Source organism: Pavona decussata, unplaced genomic scaffold (genome assembly GCF_977016875.1).
Source record: "Pavona decussata unplaced genomic scaffold, jaPavDecu1.1 SCAFFOLD_285, whole genome shotgun sequence".
Taxonomy (NCBI): Eukaryota; Metazoa; Cnidaria; class Anthozoa; order Scleractinia; family Agariciidae; genus Pavona; species Pavona decussata.
The window spans coordinates 505,665-533,440 of NW_028145686.1; the positions used below are offsets into that span (position 1 = coordinate 505,665).

At 38.7% G+C, this 27,776-nt stretch overlaps 2 protein-coding genes across 4 annotated transcripts; both read left to right on the forward strand.

Moving 5' to 3' along the window:
* Positions 1 to 58: 58 nt before the first annotated feature.
* On the forward strand, positions 59 to 14,174 carry LOC146455148 (spermine synthase-like). Its single transcript, XM_085094597.1, has 10 exons — positions 59 to 283; positions 3,395 to 3,494; positions 3,948 to 4,090; positions 4,256 to 4,347; positions 5,873 to 6,027; positions 6,887 to 6,976; positions 7,269 to 7,380; positions 9,664 to 9,743; positions 10,704 to 10,819; positions 12,268 to 14,174. The coding sequence occupies exons 1-10, from the start codon at positions 93 to 95 to the stop codon at positions 12,314 to 12,316; spliced, it is 1,128 nt and encodes a 375-aa protein (XP_084950723.1). The 5' UTR covers positions 59 to 92; the 3' UTR covers positions 12,317 to 14,174.
* Positions 14,175 to 14,331: 157 nt separating this feature from the next.
* On the forward strand, positions 14,332 to 27,775 carry LOC146455149 (BTB and MATH domain-containing protein 42-like). Of its 3 annotated transcripts, XM_085094593.1 has the most exons (6): positions 14,405 to 14,567; positions 16,614 to 16,883; positions 17,544 to 17,972; positions 24,589 to 24,668; positions 26,082 to 26,197; positions 27,253 to 27,775. In XM_085094593.1, exons 1-6 carry the CDS (start codon positions 14,501 to 14,503, stop codon positions 27,299 to 27,301), a joined length of 1,011 nt encoding a protein of 336 aa, XP_084950719.1. In that variant the 5' UTR covers positions 14,405 to 14,500; the 3' UTR covers positions 27,302 to 27,775. The 3 variants fall into 3 exon arrangements, with proteins under 3 accessions (XP_084950720.1, XP_084950718.1, XP_084950719.1); XM_085094594.1 differs by lacking the exon at positions 27,253 to 27,775 and having other exon boundaries at positions 14,332 to 14,567; positions 16,617 to 16,883; positions 26,082 to 26,720; XM_085094592.1 differs by lacking the exon at positions 27,253 to 27,775 and having other exon boundaries at positions 14,335 to 14,567; positions 26,082 to 26,715.
* The last annotated feature ends 1 nt before the right edge of the window (position 27,776 follows it).

Consider the following 27,776-nt stretch of genomic DNA (forward strand, 5'->3'; position numbering starts at 1 on the left):
CCGAAAACCGAAGAAGACCGAAGATGTGACGAGGTTAGGCGAAGGGCCGAACAATCTCATCCCCAGGGAATCTCGGCTTCTAACCTTGGAAAATGGGGGACGTCCGAGAGGTGAGTCACAGCATCTTTGACTTCCAGGCTCCAGATGCAGACCTAAGAAACGGAGATTTAAGGAGTGCACTGTTCGAAGTCTTGAGAAGATATCAAGCTAGAGGCCCAGTACTTTCCACTGAGTTAGATGACGGGAAGAGCTGTTTGTTCATCTTTGCTGGCAAAGATGGCGGGTATGTGAGACCTGCATGCGCTGCCTATCGACGAAAACGCTTTTTGTAAGGGCCGGGGCACGAGTCCAAGTTTGCAGAGCAAGTGCACTCAAATTGAAACGAACATGAAAGGGTGCACGATTTTGCCAAATTTGTTCAATTTAAGGTGTCGAACGTACTCTATAATCTATGATCGATTACTTTGCTAGCTTTGGCTTTGTCACACACCCCGTCAATGTCAGGTTTCTTCTGCGTTCAATTTCCATCTCGTATTGCGTATCAAAGGTCATTTGCGATCTCCACTTGATTGTTCACTTCCCGGGGTGGGGATACTTGGGTTCAGTTTTCCTGGGTATGTGCCGCTGGCCTCTCAGAGCCCCTGCCCCATTATAGTCTATTTCGTGGCCAGTTATAGACCCCATCTTAGTCACTTTTTGGGAAAATGTAATTTTCGCGATCCCAGCTAAGTCACTTTCAATTTATGCATCTACTTTCAAGAACGGAGTGTAATGTACCCCAAAAATCCGAAAATGTGTGAAAATGCAACCCCATTCTAGTCAATCCAGTCGTGAAAATGCGACCCCATCCAGCGGCACATCCCCATTAGCCTCTTATAAGGAAGTACCCCCCCCCCCCAGGGTTTACTTGTGCTGTGTGGCCACAGGTCTAGAAATGGCCGGCGTTCAACTTCTTTTTCATGTCTGGAATTTCCATTGCTTAATTAGATGGGGACTTCCGAGCAGATCTGATCTCCAAATTAATTGGAGGAAGAGATGGTGGGTGGAAGCTAGTAAAAGAGGGGAGAGTAAGTTAATATTTTGGGTTGATGAAAATGATGAAAATAATATTGTGATGATGAAAAAAAATAAATATAAAAATCACTTTATAATTTAAGTGTCAATGTACAGGGTGTATTTAGCACAGAGCACTAATTGGGGACACTTTCCAAATCGAATTGGAATTTAAAAGTGTTGGTTTTTGAGAACAGGGGAAAACCAGATTACCCGGAGAAAAACCTCTCGGAGCAAGGACAAGAACCAACAACAAACTCAACCCACACATGACGTCGAGTCCAGGAATCGAACCCGGGCCACATTGGTGGGAGGCGAGTGCTCTCACCACTGTTCCATTCCTGCTCCCCTATGCTCCACTATGATGGCTATCATAGTGGAATGTTACATGTAAATACAGTTGAACCTCCCGTAAGCGACCACCCATAATGTCAAGGATATGTGGTTGCTTACCAGTGGTCAGACCACAGGAGGTCTAAATTTCGGGTAATTTACATTTGGTAATTGTGGAGACCTAACCCTTTTGCCAGTGCTTATCGAAACCCGTAGTAATAACTTTTTGTAGTTACAAGTTGTTAAGACTGGTCCAAATTATTTTAGGCAAAAAATCTTAGGGTCTATGGTGATTATTGTTTGTATCTCACAAATTACTTAATACAGCGATAGAGACAATTCTTGTGAAAGAAACTTGACTGTTTTATTACTCCAGGTGGCGCTGTCTAAATTTTTCAGGGAATGGAACATGAGCAAAAAGTTAACATACTCTTTCATGAAACCTGTGATGTATGTGGTTACAAGCATTAAAAACACCAGGAGGCCTGTAGGTTGCAAAACAATCCCACACTTGTGCGTCGATAAGTTTGGAGCTAACAATACACTGCTGCAGGACAGTTCAACACACTTTATTCTCTCAGAGGCCGTGTGTGTTCCAGTTTAGTTAGAGCTTAAAACATGCACTGACTTTAAGTATTAAATCATTACACACTACACGACAGCTCAACACACTGGACTTTCCTATAAGAGATGCAATCTGATTAAAGTTTATTTCGGTGTACAGTATAGTGTATGTGTATTTTATCAATTGTTTCAATGCTAAGCTATATTGGGAGACACTTCCGGTAGCCCCGATTGTGAGATTTAAAAACAATTGAAAATTTTAAACAATCATCTCTAAAGGTGGTCCCTTATGAGAGGTGGTCGCCTACAAGAGGTTCCGGACACCAGTATAATAGTGATTTGACTTGAAAACTTTTTGTATTTTGGAAAAGTGGTCACTAATGAAAGTAATCATAATAATAATAATAATAATAATAATAATAATAATAATAATAATAATAATAATAATGGTTTATTAACAGATCCACTGGGTGGCTCTTCCCTGTTAAATTACAATAATTACAATTACAATTACAAAATAAATCAAATTAGATTAAATTAAGTTATTTACAAATTATACAGCAGAAAACAGGATTGACGGAAAACAATTACAGTAAAACTAACCAATGGCTTTGTACTCTGTTTCTTAAAAAATTCCTTGAGAGTCTTAAAAAGGTTCTGTAATCTTTAAAGTTTCTAATAGTTTCTGGTAGATTGTTAAATAGTTTTGACGCATTATCTGGGAGAGTGCCATTTTCGGTCGGGACCACTAATCTAATTGAATTGCTTGAGCGCAGTTCCTTGGGGCATTCCTGTTTTATTATTTTAAGATAATCTGGCCAGGTCTCGGCGTTGGTCGCTCACGAGAGGAGGGTGCAAAGGGAGGTTCGACTGTACTTGTAAAACTGAGCAAGTCTGGAGTATTGTCCGGGTTTTTAGCCAACAAAAGGGATATACATGTACGTAAGCCCCATTTGGAGGAAACCACTCTTCAATTACAGCTTGAAGTAATGGTAATAAAAGAACTGAGAAGGAAAGAGAAAGGATTATTATGATAATGGCAGCATATGAATGTGCAGTTCCAGAAAAAATCCATTCCCACCCCTTGCAAGGTCATCCTAAATTCGTAGGGGGAGTATGAAGCTAAACTGGAATTTCCCGGGGTGCAAAACAAAAAACCTTCCATGGAGAGGTATGGATATTTTCTGAAACTGCCAAATACAAAAAAAATAATAATAATAAAAAAAAGGAGTCAATTTGGGATAGAAATGGAAAGCAGCATAATTTGGTTCAAGAAAATTGTAATCAAATCATAAAGCAACTATTATTTTTTTTGATAAGTTAAATCTTGTACAAGAGAGTTCGCATGTGAGATTACTATAATTCATTTTCAATGCCTGCTTTTATTATTAACTGATTTACATTTACATGTGACTTTTAAGTTTACTTGCATCTCTTTAATTAGACACTGGACGCTTCGAAGCTTTCCCACTGGTCTGCTTACTTTGGACGTCATGCAGGTTGGAATGGAAGCATCTGGAAAGGAACTACCAGTTACCAAAGATGTAAGTTTGTTACACTATTAAGGGCCGCCTTGTGAACGGGCTCGTAAGTTGGTTATACATGTAGAGAGAAGAGAAAATTCAGTGAGTGGAGCCTGGCCATGTTGAACAAATCGAGTGAGTTTGAATGATCACAAAGTACAGCAGCTGTACATGAAGCTTGAACATCATGAGTTTACACTTTCAAGTGATGTTTTCATTGGCGTATACCGTCTTCACTCATTCAAGAAAGCAGGAGGTTGAGACAGAAGTTAGTCACTGTTGTTCCTCCTCAGGAAATCAGAAGGCATGTCAGACAACCATGTAGTGTCCTGAGAGCGTACTGATTAGATTAATTAATTAATTAACTAAATTACTAATTTAAATTTTCATTTTTGGAGTGGCATTATTATACTGTTGTGATGTATGCAACAAATTATTCTCTTTTTCTCTCTCTCTTTTCTTTGGCAAATTCAGCAGTTGAAAAATTTATCAAAGGAGATTTGTGACATGCTCTCCCCAATGAAGTCACTTCACCTGCCGCCATTATTCCGAGGTGCAGCTGTTAACACATATTATCCAACAGTAGATGATCTTCTAATACAGTACGACTTTGACAGGTATAGACTGTAATAATAATTGATTTAATATGCACTTAATTAATAGCTAGTCTTGAGGGAAATTGAGTGATTTACAATGTATATTAATATAATGCAAATATTGACATTAATATTTTTGATAACTGTTTTACTTTGCTTTTTCCACTGTTTTGTATGTACCGGTAGATTAGTATATGAAGCTGATTCACCACATCAAAATATCAAAGTTCTTCACTCGGCACAGTTTGGGAATGTGCTTATTTTAGATGGCGATGTTAGTAAGTATTCCTTTTGTACTACTTTGTACAGTATGTATCTACAGTACAACTGAAATTCAGCTGCATGATGCTCAATACACTGAGAAAAATGACTCAGTGGACAGTGCTCAATTCCATCCTTTAAGGACAGTGCCTACTAATAAGGAAGTATTTTTGTGTGGTTTATGATGATAATAATAATAATAATACTAATATTAATAATAATATTAATATTAATAATAAATCTTTATTACTAAACCTCAATTAAAATCCTATTTACAATCAACCTGCTGTGACAAAAAATCCAATTAATTCATCAAAACACTATTCATTCACAAATTCTAAAAAATAGAAGTAACTTTACCTTACATAAAAGAAGAAGTAACTTAACCTTACATAAAAGAAGAGGAAACAGAATGATATAATTAATAATAAAAGTTCTAATAATTATAATAATATTAATATTAATAATAATAATAATAATAATAATAATAATAATGATAATGTTTAATGCTTATATTGTGCTTTTTACATCTAAATATGATCAAAAGTGCATCACAGTAATAAAATTATACATGTACATAATAATGTAATAATTATAATAAATAAAAAACGACTATATGAGAATAGAAACCCTAACAACATTACAATATATCCATCTTATAAATACTTATAAAGAAAGGAAAAAGCTAATAACCAAACTTCTATAACATACTACTGAATGCCTCTCTAAAATAATGAGTCTTTAACATGGTTTTGAAGGTGTTGAATATGGAGGGAAAGCAGATCTTAGCAAGGGCTATTGAAATCCAAAAAGAAAATTGGGGGTAACCACGCATTTTTTAGAGATAATTAAGCAGCAGTTATTCTAAAAAAACAATAAAATGCAAAGCAATGTATGGCATTTTTTTTTCCAAATTGAAGCTTTATTATCTCTGAAAATTGCATGGTTACCCCAAATTTTCTTTTTTGGATAGCATGCTTAGTTCTGCTTCTCTGCTCAGTTTTTAACCATACAAAAGTATGGCCCCTGTATTAGTAGGCACCACCCATAGGAAACCTGAATATCTCGAGATGCACATCTAGCGTATGCGTAGTAACAAAAGTAGGCCCCATCCTTAAGCCCTGAGAGTGACGAGCATCTAATTTGTCCGTACAAAATCATTACTTGATCAAACATGTTTACATACACTGTAGCAAAGGAATGATAGCAAAGGGGATGGTTACCAAAGATGACATGTCTTGATGTCTATATTAGCTTTAAGTATATAAATTCTCCCAGCTAGTAGCATAAGAAGTAAGTGGAGAACAGTTAGGATAACAAATATGTTGATATTTAGGCTCACAGGGTAAGTTTAATGCATGTGCAATGTCAAGTTGGAACTTAGGAAACATAAACAGAATACTCCTTTTATTTATGGAACAGTTCAGTCATAACGTATCCTGTGACTCATCCATAAACAGCATCAGTATTAATTAAAATTAAAGTTTTTAACAAATTATAGAAATTGTTCTTGAATTTCTGTTCGACATATGTTATCTTCAGATCTTGCTGAAAGTGACATTATTTACACAAAGACTATCACAGGAAATGGGAGAGAAGACTTCAAGGACAAAAAGGTTCTTATCCTCGGGGGAGGAGATGGTGGTATTCTAAATGAACTTCTGCAGTACTCCCCCAAATTTGTTACAATGGTGGATGTATCTTTTTAAAATCAAGTGGCACTGACAGTACTAATAATAAGCACAGAGAAAGGCAGAAACCAAACAGCATTATTGAAACAACAAAAACAGTGAATTATTGTTGATGAGAACATCACAGTTTTTTTAAATTTAAAAATGGCCTTGACTTTACTTCCCAAAATTGAGGAAAATGCATTTCCTAGAGTCTTTAAAAGTTCAAAATTTTGCCACCTATGTATTATCCTGCAGAATTGTGTGGAGTATTGCCTGATACTCAGCCGACATCAGGTCATAGGCCGAGTGGGCTTGAATCAGGCAGTATTCAGTCCACAAGATTGAGCAGGATAATAATTATAATCAGCACTTGAATCATTTCATAATCGGTCGGGGAGCAGGGATGGCACAGTGGTGAGAGCACTTGCCTCTCACCAATGTGGCCCGGGTTTGATTCCCAGCCTTGACGTCATATGTGGGTTGAGTTTGTTGTTGGTTCTCATCCCTGCTCTGAGTGTTTTTCTCCGGTTTTCCTCCCTCCACAAAAACCAACATTCCCAAATTCCAATTCGATCTGAATCCAAGGGCCACAGGTTTGTCAGTCGTCAGACTGTTAAGTGTCACCCTCGTTAAACAAAGTTGATTTATCAATTTATTTATAAGGGCCAAATTACCAAGTCAACTCTATTGTTAAACAAAACATACTTGTAGGTGTTCTTCAGTTGCCCTTCAATGCATGTCCTACTACTGTAAGTTGTATACTCTCTACTGAGCACTGTCAAACATTTTTAGAGGGCTGAGTAAACATGAGTTTTTTATAGAGTGCCATATACATGTACATGTATGTCATTGTCCCTTAATTGCTGTTTTTCAATTATGCAAGATTGATGAAACTGTAATAAAATGTGCTATGAAGTATCTGCGAGGAATATGTGGAAACTCTTTAGACAATCTTACTGGTGAACATCATGAGGTTGGTAACCTAACAGATAATTCATATAATGATAATCTAAGGGTTGAGAACATAACCATCGTGTAGGCTGATTTTTCGTTTTGCTTGAGCAAAACTGTTGTTTTGGTCTTCAGTTTAGTCAGAAAACATTGCTCTGTATTTTTCCCACTGAAATTCACCCACTAGGCAAAAAGATAAAATTATGGACCCGCATTTAATGCACAAAATCTACCGTGCATGTTAAACTGGGAGAGTCTAGAGTTGGATGTCATTATTTTGTGGAGCTGACATGTTTTTTTTTTCTTTGCTAAAGGTAATTGTAGGTGATTGTGTCAAATATTTAGAACAGTGTGTCAAGGAAGGCACAACATTTGACTATGTCATCAATGATCTAACAGCAATACCAGTTACCAAAGAAGCAAGAGGTATAATAAACTAAGGCAGTAGGCTTCTGATATCCAGGGTTAATTCTAGACAACGGCTTTGCAGAATTACCACAATTCGAAAAAAAAATGCCGGATAAGATTTCAGTATGTTGGCATGGCAGATGGGGCACTCAAAGTTGTATCCAAGGATAAGTACTTATTTTCTGAATAAAGTATTCGAAAGCATCACTGACGATAAGATTAGTAGGATCGCCGCTCTATACTTCAAAATTTATAGCCTTTTGTTGTCTCAATATTGCCTTTCTCTTCTTCGTTTGTTTCTTTGTTCATATTCTGCACTTTCTTGAGTTGCTTCTGAATAGACCGTACAAAGAAGTTCAAATATCTTTTTGGGAGCCCCCTTTCTTGAAAAAGGCCCCCTAACACAGAAGCCCTGGGGCCAGAATAAATCCTGGATATCCCAGGGAATCAAACATGAAAATAACCCTTAGCAAACTAGTGTGTGGAATGGATGGGCCATGTAATGTTGTTATGTTTTAACTATTGAATACACGATTAAGTATTTTGTTTGGTTGTTTGTTTTTAATTATTTTGTTACGTTTTTGCAAACTTTTCATATTGCAAGGGAAAAGGTCAGCTATGTAAGAAAACAAGTTGGATGCAAGTAGAACCCTCCAGGTCACTTTCATTCCTAAGGTCCCTGCGCCCTTAACACAATGTCACTATACTCAATTATACTTAAACAGGAAACTCCAGTATGAAAGAGGCCTGGGCCCCGTTTCTCGAAAGTCCCGGTAACTTACCGGGCCCGATAAGTATGTTTTTAAATGTTTCTTCGCCGATTGCACAGTGATTACAGATATGGTACTTGGCCAATGTTTTCATAGAATTATAAGATTTAAAAATTTAGTTTTCAAAGCTAACAAAAATTAACTTCTGTTAAGAAACATTTATAACCAAAATCACTTATCGGGCCCGGTAAGTTAACGGGACTTTCGAGAAACGGACCCCTAGGGCCCGTTTCTCGAAAGTCCCGGTAACTTACCGGGCCCGATAAGCATATTTTAATGTGTTTTTTCGCCGATTACACAGTGATTACAGACATGGTTCTTGGCCAATGGTTTTATAGAATTATTAGATTTAAAAATTCAGTATTCAAAGCTAACAAAAATTGACTTTTGTAAGAAACATTTATCACCAAAAACACTTATCGGGCCCGGTAAGTTACCGGGACTTTCGAGAAACGGACCCCTGGTCATTTTCACCTTCAGTTGTCAATCAACCATTAGCGCATGAACAACTGACAAACAACCTGTGCCTTTTTCTCGACCTCGTTCCCAGGGGAGATTCTGGGGATGAGGTTGCCTTTTTCTATGACCCTTACGGATAAAATTGGCTTAGTATTTGGTATAAACCCTTAATTTATGTGTAACGACCAAGTTAGAAACCGATACGTTATACCATTGTGCTGATATTATTAGATTTTGAGGCATATTTTTTCAGAGGAGTCAACAACGTCTCACAACTGAACGGTGTCTGAATTGCGTTTCACACCCACAAACGGTTGTAAAAATGTGGAGGGGCTTGCCCTTTTATAGTGGGGAAGACCATTGCAGTTGTACAGTTGCGCAAAGAAAGCATGGAAAAAAATCCGGGCTTGAACACTGAGGATTTGAACCCATATCCTCTGCAATAGCTTCATCTTGTCTTGTCTTGTCTTGTCTTGTCACAGTACTCTACCAATTGAGCCATCAAGCTAACCAGGAGCTTGTTATTTTGTGAATTTGTATTGTGTCCGTGGAGGTGAAGATATGGAAGCCGTGAAATACATATATTTGAAGTGCGGATTTAAGATTTAAAGACGTGGTAGACCACAACGATGATCGTCAATGTCTTTAAATCTTTCATCCGTTGTTCAATTATATGCTAAAATTGTTTTAATTCATATATCCATGCTCATTTATTTTCATTACCGTGGGCTGTAAAAGTGGCTAAACCCTGAAATTAGAGAAAACAGGCAACTAGATATGCGTTCAGAATATAGAATACTGATAGTCCTTTTAAAATGGTTCAGTAATAGTTGTTATAAATCTACTATAAGTTAGCTTGCCCGAAAAGCTTCAAACCAGTCATCATTGACCGTCCCTCTTAGATTCCATGTTCGATACATCAGTGGAATTGAAAATGCCTGTACTTTTAAATAGTATCCCCCTTTCCTTGTAATTATTCTGGTGAAATCGTTTATTAGGGTCATGTTTCTTCCAGTAAGGTTAGATATCTGAGCATTAACAAGGTGTTAAGAATTGTCCACTTTTCTTGCAGGTTCGTTGTGGGAATTCTTGAGACTTATCCTTGATTTATCCATGAAGGTTCTCTCTCCGACTGGAAAATATTTCACTCAGGTAAATGCAGACACTTGAAGCGAAACCAATTGAAAGAAATGGAATGAAGCAATCAAAACAAGAAACAAAATTCACGGGTGTCAAGAGCGGGAACACATGTAGTGAGTGCGGTACCTCCAAGTACTTACAAATACATACAGTCGAACCTGTTTTAAGCGACCTTAAGCGGTCACCCTCGGGCCATGACTATTAAAGTGATCGCTTAATACAGGTTGCATAGGATTACGTGTCAAACGTTATAAAAGTGACATTTTTTATAACATTTGATAACTTAGTGTACAGTTTATGCACAAAAGCGCTCACAAAATCACTTACCGGCATGGTTAAGAAATTACAGCCTTGAAATGGTATCAAAAACAGTTAAAACTCCAAGATCGTCATTAGAAATTCATCAAAATTCAGTTATCTGGCACGTTATTTCTTACCATATTTGTAGTGGTTTCGTTCTACAAAGTCAGCAAAGTGACCGTTGAAATCAGGTCAAGGATATACAGAAACAGCTCTCTGTGACCTTCTCCAAACTAGAAGAGCGGCCAACAAAACTACAGGAGGTGCGAAGCGCAGAAAACAGTGTCGGACATTGCACGATTGTTTTGGCTTGATGCATGGCCAATCATGTCCGCCATTTTGTCACTGTAGCACTAGGATTGAGATGAACCAATTGTGGCTTGACTGAAGTCTTGTTTTTTGACAGCTTAACCAGGTTTTTTTCAACTATTTAATTACCAATATAGTTCAAAGTATACTATGAGTATAAACGGATCAGTTCATTCTATTAAGAGATGTTAACTGAATGCAAACGCAAGTGTGAATCTGAACTCTCATGCAGTGTGCCCTGCATCCAGAAACTCTCCCTTCTTGGATCTGAAGTTTTCATCTCAGTTCAAGTGCAACGGTGCCGTTTTCCTCATCCAAGTCCCAAGTGATACCGTACCACTTAGCTGTGTGTGTTTATTTCAGGGCAACAGTCATAACAAACCTGATGCTCTTCTTATGTACGAACAACAGTTGGCTAAGCTGTCCTGTCCTGTGGCGTACAGAAAGGAAGGTGTGTTTGTACCTTCTTACCACGAAAAGTATCCTTTAATTCATCGCACAAATGCAATATAGTTTCTCTTTATACATAAGTTAATTTGTTTGACGACCAAATGCTTACTCATCACTGTTTTACAATTTAATAATAAATGGCCCGTTTATACGTTCGTTAAAAAGTGCTTCATGGATCCTACCCTTGCAGGGGCGTAGCTATACCTGTACGCACGTATGCAAGTGCGTACCTGAAAAATATGTCGATCAGCTTTTTGAATAAAATACAGGAAACCTCAAACGAAAATGCTGTAAGTATACGCAGGATCCTGCGTATACCTGCAGCATTTTCGTTTGCGGTTCCTTGCATTTTATTCTTTACTTTTATTTTGGACCGTAGAATTTTTTAGCTCCGACATGCTGTACTTTTTTTTACATGGTTTGGCCATGTACTCTTGAGGAAAAGTTTTGCCTTTCCTCACTTAGCTTGTTGCGACAGCGACATGATATTTCAGATGCTTTGTTCATTGTTCGTAGTCAGGCGCGCTCTGACGTGGGCAAACGTCTGTATTTAGGCCGATCCGGAAAGGCATTGCCGCGTGCATTTGGTAGACAACTGACTCACGTTGGTTGTTCCACTTTTTGCTGTGCTACACGGTGCTGACGAGAGCAAACCAGCTCGGAACAGCTGCCCACGGTTGCTTTTTTTGATTCTCGGGTTGGTCGTCTGTCATGTCGCTGTCGTGTTAAGTTTTCTACTCAGTCAGATCAGCCTTGCAGTTATTTGAGCTACTGTTAAACAAAACACCCCCCCCCCCCCCCCCGAGAAAAATACTAACGATATATAGCTGCCATTTGTGGGCTCCTGCCATTTGGTAATAAGTATAAACTCTTGTATGTTTAACCTCAGGACTCAGGATGCAGATAGAGCAAAGAAATTTAAAAGCCTGACGTGGAAATGAGTATGGGGAAGAGGACGAGGGGAGGATTGGATTAAAAAAAATGTGTGTACCTGTGAAAAAAGCCTGGCAACACCCCTGCCTTGTCAATACCTGTGAACGCGTTTCAAGGCACTGGCTAGTTAACAACTATCCTGCGAAATCGCGTGGAATATCGCCTGATACGGCCTCGTCGGCTAAAATCAGGGGATACTCCGCGAGATTGAACAGGATAATTGATTTATTATTCAACACAAAGCTGAAGACGAGATTTATTATTTTGCCATTTTTCTCCCACACGAAATTACGTATATCGCAGGATATCTGTTGACTACGGACAACGAATCTTCAGTGCACCTAGCCTCCCACGCAGTCGTTTTTAGATAATACGAGTCCCCTAAAAAAGGACTGCGTGGGAGGCTACAGTGCACCATGACCATATCGTATCATGACAATGTTAAATTGTTGATAACTTTGCATGAAGTACTTTGATGAAATTGAATAACAGCGATACTTCATTTTATTTTGTATTTGACGTTCCTTGACTCATGCAACTTTAGATGGGTGTTTTACGAGATATGGAAGACAGATCAAAATCACAGTTTGTGATAACGCCAAGCAAGAGATCCTTTCTCGCCTCTATAGACCGTCTTCGTACACTCAAGAAGTTGATTACAGTCATAAAATCGATGGCTTGAAAACCCAGAATGAATAACCAAAAAGGAATGTTTAAACATGATTGAGACCATCTCTGTCACGCCAAGAGCCTGATGCCAGGGGCGACTTTAGTGGGTGGGGGGGGGGGGGGGGAGGGGACAGCGGACCCTCTTTGTTCTGTATATTTAAAACGGTTTTTCAAATTGTATTATGCAATCAATCTTTTTAAAACAATCCTCTTAAAATCCACGAATGTGAAATTTTATATTGCCTTTTTATTCTCCGGCCCCCTTTTCTGGATTTTCTGGATCTGCTGACAGCTCACCCCACGAACAATCCACCGGGTACCGAAAAAGATGGTAGTTGGTACATTTACCCATAATTCCTCGCGCGCGATAACCTAAAAACGCTCATAAAACCTAGCATACACAATGTTGTTAGTATAGGGACGAATACCGAAAAAAATGTGGCTTTCTGTGGGTCTATTCGCTGTGTTTTGTTTGTATTGTGGTAAAATGTACAGCGGCCATCTTTTTTCCTACGGTGTGATTTGAATTATAACCTGGAGGAATTCTTGTAACGCGAAGAACTGCATTGGTATGAGCATTTTATAGACACTTTATGAAACTAAACGTTGAGAAATACAGTGTTTACACCTAACGGCTATATTATAAGCATGCTGTTTTGGCTCGTCGTGAAACAAAACAGCGTCTGCGAGCGAGTTGTTGGAAAGCCTAGTAATCTGGAATTAACATTTGACGCAAATTTCTACTTTTCTTATGTTTTCACTTTAATTTAAGAGACACTTTGAAATTAATTGAAGTCTTACTTAGCTGTTTTAGTGAAAGAGCTTCGCAATGATGTAAGCCGGTTTGGCAGTTTTAAAGACAACCTGTCGAAAAATTCAGGCTTGAACAAATTGATAAAAAAAAACGGGCATGAGCTCTGCGATACAGGTGCAACAAAGAACTTTGCAACTGCCTTCGTTTGCTGACGTCACTGAGAAGACCTTTGAGTTTTGAAATCTAGCAGAATTTCTGAAAAGGTGGTCGATAAAAACTTGAGTACTCTTCGTCAAAGGATGCCGAGTCACGGGTTTTTGGTTTTTCGGTCCCGGGAAGGTTCATAATGATATAATATTATAGAGAGCGAAACGGGATAGAAAGGACAGAGAGGAGAGGGGAAAAAGACTACGCAAAGTTTTGCTTCTATGAAAGTGAGAAGTGGTCATCGCAGTAAATTTTTCAATTTATGTAATTGGAAATTAGAAGCCTAAAAAAAATTCAGGCTTTAACGGGATCCCGTTGAAGCCTGAATTTTTTTTTCAGGCTTCTAATTTCCAATTGCATAAATTGGAAAATTCACTGCGATGATCACTTCTCACTTTCATCTACATCCGCAGTTCAAATATGAATCATTTCATATACTTTACATCGTTTTGTTTCTATGTTGGCAAGTTTGGAAGAACTTTCAAAAAAAGCATGACTTGATCGAGCCCTTTTTCAAAAGTCCGCATGGACCCTCAGTTAACATTATTAACTCTCGCTGTACGTAGGACGCCAGCCCTAACTGAATAAACTGATCGATTCAGTCACCGCCTCTCAAGACGGGCAGTGTTAATGCAGAGAGCTGACTGGGCATGTATGTCTATGATCAATTTTATATCCGCAGTTCAAGTCAAATTGTTAGCCTGCAAATGCAGACAACCCCTAGAATTCTAAACAGTCCGTATTTTTTGACACCACTCGTCAACAAACGCGTCCTGGTCCCAGTGAATAAATGACTGCATGTATGCAGTGCATTAGCTGGAGTATATTTTATTTGCTGGATAGAGTTTTGTTCAAACCGTCTCATACGCAGCCATTAATAGGGTGTCATGCAACATTTCTCGATCTTCTTCGCTTCTTCTTCGCAGCCGTCAGTTTTGGGATGTCATGGGGAGCGTTGCGTGACATCCAAAAATAGACTACCATGGAGACAGCCCTAAAACAAAGCGATGAAAAAAAGAGGGAGACTGGGGAGAGAAGCGTCACTGTCATTTCTCGGAATTTGTCAACAGCTTATCAGCGAAGTACTCTAGCTCTTAAGCTCTGGCTATCCATTTCTTTATTGTTCCCTGGCGATTGGAGACTTGCAATGGCTTCTAACGTTCCAAGTGATCATGAAACAACCGCTACAAAAAGCGAAAACGATGAACAAAGTGGTAAGTCCGCACAGCCCCATATATTAATTATGCATACAGTCAATAGTGGGCCGTTTCTGCGAGGACCGTCAGGATTACTTCGCTTTATATTTTCTTTCTAAGCCTATGGGCTTTGCCGAAATCTTCGAATTTTAGTGGGGAAATACGGAAAATCTGAAAATTTGACAATTTTAGCAATTTTTACGCATTTTAATTTGTCCATGTTTTAAAAATGTTTAAAATTGAGTGACATGATTTCGCATAAGCCGTAAAAATATAAACGGCAGATTAACCCGTGGTTTTTAATCGCGACTGCCGTAAACTATGAAAAATAAAGTATTTCTTTACCTTTCTTTTTATTTTAAGTCCTATTGTTGCTGCTGTCGTTCCTAAAATAAAGCCAGAGGTTCTCGCTTGCATAGACGTGCGGGCTTCATGTGTTACGGCATCTGATATTTTCGTCTTCCTCTGGCTAATCTCGAAGGGCGCGCGCGCGTAGAGCGCTACAATGCTTTGTCAGAGCTGGTGAACTTCTTAAAGGTTGGCATCTTACAATATCTGCCAATATTGCTCGTCTTCAGGGCATTCTTGCACCCAACTGGCGGACATTTCACGGACGACGCGTTTAGATTGTGTTCCTTGCACTATTCTGTTCACCATTCGTAATTTGCAAGGATATTGGGCGACTTTTAATAAAAGGTGATTAAGGCTTGGAACGATGGGCGAAGGTCAGTCAAATTACAGACGCAGTAGCGTGGCATTGACGTAGGGGAAGCGATGAACGAAACAGCAAAGGACACAAAAATAATAAGACGACGATTCGGAGCACAAGCAAGAACTACAAATAGTGAAGTGGGCTAAGACTCGTTAACGCTCTTACAACTCACTATAACATGGTTGCATGGGGCTATGACCAGGAGAAATTTTCAAACCGAGACCGGCCAATCAAGGGGCGAAAATGATGCATTTTCCCGTGAAAACTGCAAGGCAAGTGCAACTCACAGGAAAAAATTGCCTTTGTATTGTTATGTAGATTTTTAATGGCTTACAAAAAATAAAATATATTAATAGCAATGTATATATGCAAAACACATGGGAATAGAACAACGAAGTGCATTCATGATTAATACATCAGCATGCATAATTAATGTATGGTGCTGTGCAGAAATTTTGGGTGGGTAAATCATTAAAGCATATATTGCATCATAAATCTAGTTGAACAGGGAAATTATATAAATGTAGAAAGATTGCTGTGTTCCTCTTGCATAAATTATTTAACTTTTCCACTTATTTCTGTATTAAACTGTATCAATCGTTTTGAGACACTTATCCTCATATAGCACATTTATCAATCACAACAGATTGAAAGATTGTGTTCCTCTTGCATAATTTTCAACTTTTCCACTTATTTCTGCATAAACTGCATCAATCGTTTTCAGACACTTTTGAATCCTCATATAGCATATTAATCAAATTATCACAACAGGCAGTGATCAATACAACTTTGCCCCCATAGTCGTCTCAGTTTCAACACTTCGTTGAGGTCTTGGTATTTTTCAATCTCTTTCCTTACATGCTTTAGATCGTTTTATAACAAGCACTCATGAGCTGGCAGCTAGCTCATGCATGCACTGGTATTTTGAAAACAGTAAAGTCATGAGGCATTATTACTCTATACATGTAATGATCCGGCCTGGATGAATAGACACCCTTGCTTGCCAACGAGTCCTCAGTAGCTCAGAGGTTAGAGCATCAGATCTAGAACACAGAGGGTCATAGGTTCGAACCCATCTGGGACTCAGATGTTTTCTGTGTCCTCTTATGGTCAATTCTTTACATCTCCCTTTATTTTCCTTTATAATAATAATTATAATAATAATAATAATAATAATAATAATAATAATAATAATAATAATGATGATGGTGATGATGATGATGATGATGATGATGATGATGATGATGATGATGATGATGATGAAGATGATGTTTTTGGTTGGATATAGGTCCTGTAGTAATTGACTGATTATGAATAAAAGGTGATGGTGATGATTTCTTTTATGTATTTAGAAGAGATCCAAGAAGGGAAAGTAAAACATCAGTTTTCTGAGCCGTGGGATTTCAGTGACTTGATACTTGCAGTGGAAAATGAGAAGTTTCATGTTCATCGTGCTATCCTGAGTATGAACTCACCTGTGTTCAAGGCCATGTTCCAGTCACAATTCAAAGAAGCCACTTCCAGTGAGATTCCATTGCCAGAAAAGAAGGTAGATGAAGTGTTGGACTTTCTGAAGCAGATCTACTTTCCATATATTCAAGAATTAAGAGTAGAAATAACCAGTAAGTTTGAAAATCATGCAGTATGCGAACTACTCGTACATGGTTTAAGGTTAACGACTCTCTCTCTCTCTCTCTCTCTCTCTCTCTCTCTCTCTCTCTCTCTCTCTCTCTCTCTCTCTCTCTCTCTCTCTCTCCCCGAGAGCCGAGAGGTTGAGATCTAAACCGTACATCTTGGTTGGTGTTTTATCGTATCGGGCGTCAAGATTCATCCACCTGGCCCAAATAGACGTCATACATTGGCTGCTCACTTTATGAATTATTCAATGAGTTTGGTAATTAATATTGCAGCAACTCATCACGGCATATATGTAGAAGTCTCAAAAATGGTTCGCGTGTACAGAATTTCCCCCACCCCCACTCCCTACAGTTTATCAGCAGGGTAAAGGGAGGCCAACACTTTTTGCCTCAAAGGATGCCTTAAGTACGTTGAAATGATCACAAGAAACGGATCTCGGTTTTTTTTAAAGAGTTACTTAAAACTGCTTCTTCACTAATGCGTTTTAACCGGCCAACTCCTCGCCTCAGGACTACGCAGTCGTTTTTCTGGGGAGTCATATTGAGGAGGGCGGTAATACGAGACTTCTAAAAGCTACTGTGTGGGAGGCTTGGCAGCTCCCCCAGCTGATATAAGTTATTAATTTCTATTCTGTTTGATTGCAGTGGAAAATGTGGAGCATCTCCTCAAGTTAAGCGACGAGTATGACGTAAAACTTATCTTCGAGCCATGCACCAAGTTTGTCAGGGATCAATCCATAACAAGGGGAAATGTGATGAAAGTATTGGCGATTGCTGACTTGTACGGTTTAGATGATGTACGTCAAGGCTGCAACAACCTTCTGAAGAATATGAGGCTGAAGACGATGTCAGAAACTGTGCATCTGGAGGATCTTGATCTCGTAAAGACGCGACATTTCCTGGAGCAAAGAATCAAGCACTTAGAAGCGTTTCTTGATGCGCTGTATCCTCAGTTCATGGGGCTAGTGTCGTGTACACTGTGGCTGATGCATGAGGGAAGGAAAGGCGTGAGTTGGTGTAAAGATCATGTTCCAGATGGTCAATGTGAACTGGACAGTGGACCTGAGACCTTAAGTACGTGTAAGCGCTGTGGTGAAATGATTTGCTCAGTTGTTAGTAGGTCAAACAATTATTTTTTTTTAAAGTACAACTATGGAGGTCAATATCACTTTGATGAGAACTTACCTTCAATTATAGGACAATTTTGTACGTTGAAAAATGCCGCTTAAGCACTACTGAAAGCGAGGCAAGAAATCCCCTGGTGCGAGGGGATTTCTTAATTTTAAATCGCGGAGCACATGGAAACTAGCAAATAGCTGAGTGTGTTTTTCCACGTTAAATAAAGTATGTGTATGTATGTATGTATGTATGTATGTATGTGTGTGTGTGTGTGTGTGTGTGTGTGTGTGTGTGTGTGTGTGTGTGTGTGTGTGTGTGTGTGTGTGTATGTATGTATGTATGTATGTATGTACATGTACGTACGTACAAGGGTAGTCCACCGTATGGAAAAAGATGGCTGCTGTACATTTTAACACAATACTTTGCGAACCTCACACATTTTTGCGAGATTCATCGATGTACCAACAACATTATGTATGGTAGGTCAGAAGTTTGCTGTGCTTTTTATAAGCGTTTTTAGGGTTTTCGTACGCTAAGAATTCAAGTTTTCAAGTTTATAAGTTCAAGTATAGTAAAGATTTAAACACATACAAAGAGAAGATAAGCACTGCTCGCAGTTAGCTACGGCTATTCGAGGCGAGCAGTGGTTTTGACGCATAACAAATAACAGCAGCTCAACCTTACAGAATCAAAAAAGTAACTTACAATATAGTAGCAGGTAAAACAAGAGAAAGGAAAATACAATGAACTAGGACTGGATGTGTACAGTTAAAGAAACGAGATTTACGATAAGAAGATGCTTAGCCGATCACTTAACAATATTTAGAGTAAAACAGGGAAGTTATAGTACTTTGAGTTCCTTTTAAAGAGTAAAGTTAGGCGAACATAGCCATAGTGCGAAACATATTACACAAGTACGTTATAAAGTTGACAAGAGCAGGATGGATTATATGCAGATAATTATATTAATACGCTGAGTTTCAAGATATTTTCACTTTTTGATCAAATAAGAAAGGTCAATGTAATCATCTGCCTCCGAGAATTTTTTAAGAAGCAAATTATGGATTTTGCGTTTAAAATTCGTTTTGGGCGTGTGACGCAATTCAACAGGCAGGCTATTCCAGACTTTAACACCGACCCGTGAAAAGGACTTATTTTGCTTTTCTAATCTAGAGTATTGAACGAAGCAATTACCTCTTGACGATGATCTTGTGTTATAGGAGTGAATATTTGATTGGAAATTAAATATATTTGTTATTTTGGGTGGCGATAGATTATTGAAGACATCATGTATTAAGACAGCAACCGATTTGAAATAAAGAAGGTCTAGAGGTAATAGATTAGAGGAGATGAAGAAAGGTATTGCGTGAGATTTAAAGTCACCAAAAAACATAAGACGGAGATCCCGTTCTGCAGGCGTACGACTTTGGTTCTGTAGATTTTCCCAGCATGGCCCCATGCTACAATTCCATACAATAAGTAAGGTTGAATTTAAGTGATCTATAGATATGATGTAAAGTATGCAAATTAAGGTACGAAGTGTGTTAATAATACCAATTGACATACTTATTTTCGATGCAATGTAAGAGAAGAGATGTGATGTTTCCAGGAGAGGTTCTCGTCAATAAGCACGCCCAGATATTTAACATAGTTTTTGGGCTACAAAGAAACGGAGGAATCGCTGAGGTGGTCGAAAAACTTTCAAATTGACTTGGTAAGGTAGTTTTTTTTGTCTGGGTCGAAAAATTACGAAATTATATTTTTTTAGTGTTTAAAGATAGTTTGTTTGCTATTAGTCAAGCATAAACCTTAGAAAGCTCGTTGTTCGCTGTGGACTCAAGCGATTTCGGAGGTTTTTATCTGCATATAAAAGATTCGCATCGTCCGCAAATAGATAAAACTTTAATTGGTTACAGCTATTGCAGGTATCATTTACATAAAGAAGGAAGAGCAGGGGTCCTAGAACCGATCCTTGTGGGACTCCAGATAGTAGTATTTCTTTACTTGATTTATTTCTGGGGCCAATTTCAGTGATCTGCTTACGTCCTACAAGATATGAGTAAACCAATCATTTATAATGCCACGTATCGGCCCCTTAGGTGTAAACATTGTATTTCTGTGACCCTTATAGTTAACCTTATTAACTCTCACTGTACGTGGGACGCCAGCCCCAACTGAATAAACTGATTCAGTCACCGCCTTAATATCTGTGTATTCAGTCACCGCCTTGGTAGTAATGCATAGAGCTACCTGTATCATCAATTTTATATCCGCGTTTCAAGTCAAATTGTTAACCTGCACATGCAGACAACCCGTAGAATTCAAACAGTCCGGTTTTTTTTTTTTTTTACACCACTTGTCAAACAAACGCACTTGCAGTCTTTGACAGAAAGTCCTGGTCCCAGGAGATAAATTATGACTACATGCATACGCATGCAGTGCATTACCTGGAGTACATTTTATTTGCTGGAAAGAGTTTTGTACAACCCCACGCCCTGGTCGTCTTCTCCGCAGCTGTTAATAGGGTGTCACGCAACATTTCTGGCAACGCCAAAGAGACAGTCCTGAAACAAAGCGAGGAAATGAAGAGGGAGACTGGGAAGAGAAGCGTCGCGGTCATTACCGTATCGAAGACTGATGAGAACGGATGGTCTTATTATAGTCTGTTACAAGCTAAATACACTAAAAGAAAAGTAATAGAGCTTACCGTAATAATAAACAGCTGTATTGTGCGTAAATTTCCTTGCAAGATCAATCTACGTGATCAAACTCGTGTGCATGAACGCGTCCATCCACAGTTGATACACACCTGTGGCTGACAAGCTCTATGATTCAGTAGGTTGCTAGGGTTACAACCATATGATTGGCTTATTTTTGGTTTTCACCTGACGTCGCCGGAGGATATTTCCGTACTTGGGCATAGCCAACGTTAGTGCCCCTCGGAAATGAAGAGGGAGACTGGGAAGAGAAGCGTCGCGGTCATTTCTCGGAATTTGTCAACATCTTCATTTCCGGGTATCAGCGATTAAGTACTCTAGCTCTTAAGCTCTGGCCATCCATTTCTTTATTGTTCCCTCTCAGGCATATTAAGGCATGGCCAAAAGCCTCATTTGCATAAAATCAGAAAACAATCATAACATTTCGTGGATTGAACAAAGAAACGTCAAACTTGGCAGTTTTATGAAACCTGATGATCTTAACTGATTCTTGCTTTAAAGTGTGGAACATTTTGGTCACGTGACCATTAAATGATGATTAACGTCTAAAATCTTTAAAGTAAAACGGGGTATATAAAACAAACTATAATCAAACCTTTTCGGGTGTCATACTATTAGACTATGAAAGTTCATTATTAATTAGCCTTGTATGGTGGTACATGTCATTCCTATCAGAAGTTATTAAGTCATTTCTTATGTCACGTGACCTATTTCCCTTAAATGCAGGACTGCTATTTAATGTGGACACGCAAACAAGGCTAATTCATTTCAAGCCCTTGACATGTAAACTTTTGACACCAAAGGAGATTAAATACTATTTCATTTTATATACCCCATTTGGCTTAGAAGATCTTTAACAACTAATGATCATTCACAGGTCACGTGACCAAAATGCTTATCACTTTGAAGGAAAAATCAGTTAAGGTCTTCAAGTTTTATATAACTACCAAGTTTCACAGTTTTTTGTTTAATGTACGAAATGTTATGATTGTTTTCTATTTTTTATGCAAATGAGGCTTTTGGCCATGCCTTAATATGCCTGAGCTGGCGATCGGAGACTTGCAATGGCTTCTAACGTTCCAAGTGATCATGAAACAACCGCTACAAAAAGCGAAAACGATGAACAAAGTGGTAAGTTTTTGATAATTTATTAATTAAAACTGGAAATGAAATATGAGGCCCGTTAATTATTAGGGTGTCTCGAAAACGAAGACCCTAAGCATAGACCCCAAGTGACCCGCGCCAGGCGGGTCTGGCCCGCATTTGAACGTTTAAACCCGCTGACCCTCCGCGACTGAGTAGAAACCCGCATTTGTGTTCAAGCTCTGAATTTTTGATAAAATCAGCCAATTCCTAAAAGAATGTTAATTTTCATGCCGTGGTTCCTACAAATAACAAATAAATGGCTCGTAAAACATGTTGAAAAACTACAGGAATTGCACGAAATGACCATTTTCGGAGACCCTAATTTTTAAAAATTTCTGGGGGGGGGGGGGGCATGCCCCCAGACCCCCCTAGCTGAGCTGAGTAACCGTGTTCCCATGGAATACTGACCGGAAGTGCTGGGTTTTTATTTAATTACCAGCTAGCAAAGAAACGAGTGTCAAACGGTCAGTATTCCATGGGAACGCGGTTACTCAGCTTAAGATGGCGGATAACCATGGTAGGACCACAGGAAGGAATTAAATATCACTTGAGGTATGAAATAATGTATTTTTTTGCTATTTTATTTTTTTGTACTTTTACTTGGAAATTTTGGGGGTCTTCGTTTTCGAGACACCCTAATTATTAAGTAAGTGTCAGGTTGGGGATCGAACCTTCTAACCGCTTACCCTTAACTGTTGGAGGCTCTGCTCGCGAGTAACAGTTAGAGAGGTTTGATTAATAACTATAATAACTAGTCAAGAGCAGTTATTAAATTAAATTAATCACATGCCAAGATGCTTAAATATCACTGACAATAGGCCGGACTGACAGGAACGCGGTTCTATACTTTAAAATACATAGCCTTTTACTGTGTCAATTTCCTTGCTCTTCTTCGTCTGTTTCTTTGTTCAAATTCTGCACTTTCTTAAGTTGCTTCTGAATAGACTGTATAAAGAAGTTCAGATATCTTTTTGGGAGCCCCCTTTCTTGAAAAAAGCCCCTTAAAATTACAGAAGCCCTGGGGCCAGAATAAACCCTGGATATCCCAGGAAATCAAACATTAAAAATATAACCCTTAGCAAACTAGAGTGGAATGGATAGGCCATGTCACGTTGTTATCTTTAAACTATTGAATACACGATCAAGTATTTTGTCTGGTTGTTTGTTTTTTAATGTTTTGTTCTGTTTTTGCAAACTTTTCATATTGCAAGGGAAAAGGTTAGCTATGTAAGAAAACAAGTTGGATGCAAGTAGAACCCCCCATGTCACTTCTATCCCTAAGGTCCCTGCGTCCTTGATACAATGTCAATATACTCAATTATACTTAAACAGGAAACTCCGGTATGAAAGAGGCCTGGTCATTTTCACCTTCAGTTGTCAATCAACCATAGCGCATAAACAACTGGCAAACAATTGCAACCGGTGCATTTTTCTCAACCTTGTCCCAGGGGAGATTCTGGGAATAAGGTTATCTTTTTCTATGACCCTTAGGGATAAAATTGGCTTAGTATTTGGTATAAACCCTATTACGTGTAACGACCAAATTAGAAACCGATACCTTATACCAATGTGCTGATATTATTAGATTTTGAGGCATATTTTTTCAGAGGAGTCAACAACGTGTCACAACTGAACGGTGTCTGGTTGCATTTCACGCCAACAAACGGTTGTGAAAGTGTGGAGGGGCTTGCCCTTTTATAGTGGAACTTCTTGTCTAATCAGTAACCATTTAAAGACACGGAAGACCATTGCAGTTATACAGTTCCGTAAAGAAAGTATGGAAAAAATCCAGGCTTGAACACTGAGGATTTGAGCCCATATGCTCTGCAATAGCTTCACAGTACTCTACCAGTTGAGCCATCAAGCAAACCAGGAGCTTGTTATTTTGTGAATTCGTGATATATCCGTACAGGTGAAGATATGGAAGCCGTGAAATACATGAAATACATATATTTCAAGTGCGGATTTAAGATCAAAAGGCGTGGTAGACCACCACGATGATATGGTCTTCAATGTCTTTAAATCTTTCATCCGTTGTTCAATTATATGATAAAATTGTTTGAATTCATATATTCATGCTCATTTATTGCCATTACTGTGGGCTACAGAAGCGGCTATACCCTGAAATTAGGTAAAACAGGCAACTGGATATGCGTTCAGAATATAGAATACTAATAGTCCTTAATGATTAACAATTAGATTACGAGCTCGAGATTTCAATCAGCTATCACGCGTAGAAATTGAGAGCGAATAATCTAATTGTTTTAGTATAAATCTACTAGTCTGTCAAAACTAAACATAAGTAAATTATCTATTTCCCCATCGCAGACACTTCGAAAATGCGATGAAGTGGCCGGCATTTTGTTGAAAACCGCTACTCACTATCTATCACAGAATAGATAGCGAGTAGCGTAGCCAATCAGAGAACGGCATTCGTGATAGAACACTAGTAGATTGCGGATACTAATAGTTGTTATAAATCTACTAAGTTAGCTTTCCCGAAAAGCTTCAAACCAGTCATCATTGACCGTCCCTGATAGATTCCATGTTCGATATGTCAGTGGAATTGCAAATGCCAGTACTTTTAAATAGTATCCCCCTTCCCTTGTAATTATTCCGGTGAAGTCGTTTAGGGTCATGTTTCTTTCAGTAAGGTTAGATATCTGAGCATTAGCGAGGTGTTAAAAATTGTCCACTTTTTCTTGCAGGTTCGTTGTGGGAATTCTTGAGACTTATCCTTGATTTATCCATGAAGGTTCTCTCTCCGACTGGAAAATATTTCACTCAGGTAAATGTGCTCACACTTAAGAAAGGAACGGAATGAAGCAATCAAAACAAGAAACAAAATTAAAGGGTGTCAAAAGCGGAAACACATGCGTCGGGTGCGGTACCTCTTAGCACTTACAAATACATACAGTCGAACTTGTTTTAAGCGACCTTAAGCGGTCACCCTCGGGCAATGACTGTTAAAGTGACCGCTTAATACGGGTTGCATAGAATACGCGTCAAACATTATAAAAGTGACATTTTTTATAACATTTGATAGCTTAGTGTACAGTTTATGTACAAAAGCGCTCACGAAATCACTTACCGGCATGGTTAAGAAACTGCAGCCTTGAAATGGTATGAAAAACATTAAACTTCAAGATCGTCATTAGAAATTCATCAACATTCAGTTATCTGGCACGCTATTTCTTACGGTACCACATTTGCAGTGGTTTTCTTTTACAAAGTGATCGTTTAAAACAGGTCAAGACAATAGAATTCAGCTCGTTGGGACTAAAGTAAAGTAGCGACCGCTAAAAAGGGACCTCGGTGATCTTCTCCAAGCTAGAGGTAGGCTGTCCGCCACCCAAGTCCAGCAAAACTACGCAATAAACAGGAAACAGGTGTCGGAGATGGCACGATTGTTTTGGCTTGATGCAAAGCCAATCTTGTCCGTCATTTTGTCACTGTCTGAGCACTAGGATTGAACCAATTATGGCTTGACTAAAATCTGCTTTTTTGACAGCTTAACCAGGGTTTTTTTAAAGTATTATCAATATAGTTCAAAGTATTCTATGAGTGTAAACGGATCAGTTCACTCTATTACGAGATGTAAACTGAATGCAAACGCAAGTGTGAATCTGAACTCTCGGTGTGCTATGCATCCAGAAACTCTCCCTTCTTGGATCTGATGTTTTCATCTGTTTTTTATTTTTAATGATTTTATTACCTTAGAGAACACAGAATAAATGATTTCAATACTAGATACTACTTGGAAATAACTACTTACAGAGCTAACTTTAACTATTGTACTAGACGAAGCTGATTATGCTTACAATACTATACTTACAATGTACTCACTAATGGTGCTAATAGTATTTACAGCACCCTTTAATCCACAATAACAGATCTAACAAATTACAATGAAAAGAAAAAAACACGATAAGTCTAGTACAAAAGAGAAGAAAACGAAACTCAGATAACAACACGTGTTGCTTACACAGACCTTACTCAAAAATTGGGCAAGCTGAAGAGTTAATAAAACAAAAAAAATATATTATTAGGTTGATTACGGAAAGCATTTCTAGTATGTAAGAGTGAGGATAAAGAGCACTGAGATTGCTGTGAAAAACTCGTAAGTTTTCATCTCAGTTCAAGTGCAGCGGTGCCGTTTTCCTCATCCAAGTCCCAACTTAGCTGTGTGTGTTTATTTCAGGGCAACAGTCATAACAAACCTGATGCTCTTCTTATGTACGAAGAACAGTTGGCTAAGCTGTCCTGTCCTGTGGCGTACAGAAAGGAAGGTGTGTTTGTACCTTCTTACCACGAAAAGTATCCTTTAATTCATCGCACAAATGCAATAGGTTCTCTTCTTAATACATAAGCTAATTTGTTTGATGGCCGAATGCTTACTCATTACTGTTTTACAATTTAATAATAAATGGCCCGTTTATACGTTCGTTAAAAAGTGCTTCATGGATCCTGCCCTTGCAGGGGCGTAGCTACACCTGTACGCACGTACGCAAGTGCGTACCTGAAAAATATGTCGATCAGCTTTTTGAATAAAATACAGGGAACCTCAAACGAAAATGCTGTAAGTATACGCAGGATCCTGCGTATACCTGCAGCATTTTCGTTTGCGGTTCCTTGCATTTTATTCTTTACTTTTATTTTGGACCGTAGAATTTTTTAGATCCGATATGCTGCACTTTTTTTCACATGGTTTGGCCATGTACTCTTGAGGAAAAGTTTTACCTTTCCTTACTTAGTTTGTTGCGACAGCGACATGATATTTCAGATGCTTTGTTCATTGTTCGTAGTCACGCGCGCTCTGAAGTGGGCAAACGTCTGTATTTGGGTCCATCCGGAAGGCGTTACCATGTGCATTTGGAAGACAACTGACTCGCGTTGGTTGTTCTACTTTTTGCTGTGCTACACGGTGCTGACAAGAGCCAACCAGCTCAAAACAGCTGTCCACGATTGCATTTTTTGATTCTCGGTTTTGTCTCTATCATGTCGCTGTCGTGTTAAGTTTTCTACGCCTTGTAGTTATTTGAGCTACTGTAAACCCTAGCTAAAATCAGGGGATACTCCGCCAGATTGAGCAGGATAATTGTTTTATTAATCAACACATTAATTATCAATGCACAGTTTTATTGTAGAAAAGCTGGAGACGATCTTTATTTTGCCACTTTGCTCCCTCCCACACTAAATTCCGTATATCGCGGGATATCTGTCGACTACCGACGACGAATCTTCGGTGCACCATGACCATATCTGGACAATGTTACATTTATAATTTTGCAGGAAGTACTTTGTTGAAATTGAATAACAGCGATGATTCATTTTATTTTGTATTTGACGTTCCTTGACTCATGCAACTTTAGATGGGTGTTTTACGAGATATGGAAGACAGTTCAAAATCACAATTCGTGATAACGCCAAGCAAGACATCCTTTCTCGCCTCTAGACCATCTGTCGTACACTCAAGAAGTTGATTGCAGTCATAAAATCGATAGCTTGAAAACCCAGAACGAATAACCCAAAAGGAATGTTTAACCTTGATTGTAACCATCTCTGTCGCGCCAAGAGCCTGATGCCAGGGGCGGCTTTAGGGGGTGGCGGGAGGGGACAGCGAACCCCCTTTTTTTCGTGTTTATTTAAAACGGGTTTTCGAATCGTATTATGCAATCAATCGTTTTAAAAAATCCTCCTAAAATCACGAATGTGAATTTTTCATTGCGGTGGAAGGGGAGGGGGGCTCTTGCCCTCTCGCCACAATTTCTCCGGTCCCCTTTTTACTGGATTTTTTGGATCTGCCCCTGACACAGGTCTCACCCCACGAACAATTCACCGGGTACCGAAAAAGATGGTAGCTGGTACACTTACCCCCGCGCGATAACCTGTAAGC

Excerpts from the sequence above, each read along its gene's own strand:
- LOC146455148 (XM_085094597.1), top strand. The coding sequence starts at position 93 with ATGGGGGACGTCCGAGAGGTGAGTCACAGCATCTTTGACTTCCAGGCT. Across the intron at positions 3,495-3,947 it reads AACTACCAGTTACCAAAGAT|CAGTTGAAAAATTTATCAAA; the intron begins GTAAGTTTGTTA and ends TGGCAAATTCAG. Across the intron at positions 9,744-10,703 it reads CTGGAAAATATTTCACTCAG|GGCAACAGTCATAACAAACC; the intron begins GTAAATGCAGAC and ends TGTTTATTTCAG.
- LOC146455149 (XM_085094592.1), top strand. The coding sequence starts at position 14,336 with ATGGAGACAGCCCTAAAACAAAGCGATGAAAAAAAGAGGGAGACTGGG. Across the intron at positions 14,568-16,613 it reads CGAAAACGATGAACAAAGTG|AAGAGATCCAAGAAGGGAAA; the intron begins GTAAGTCCGCAC and ends TTATGTATTTAG. Across the intron at positions 17,973-24,588 it reads CAGTGGACCTGAGACCTTAA|GTTCGTTGTGGGAATTCTTG; the intron begins GTACGTGTAAGC and ends TTTTTCTTGCAG.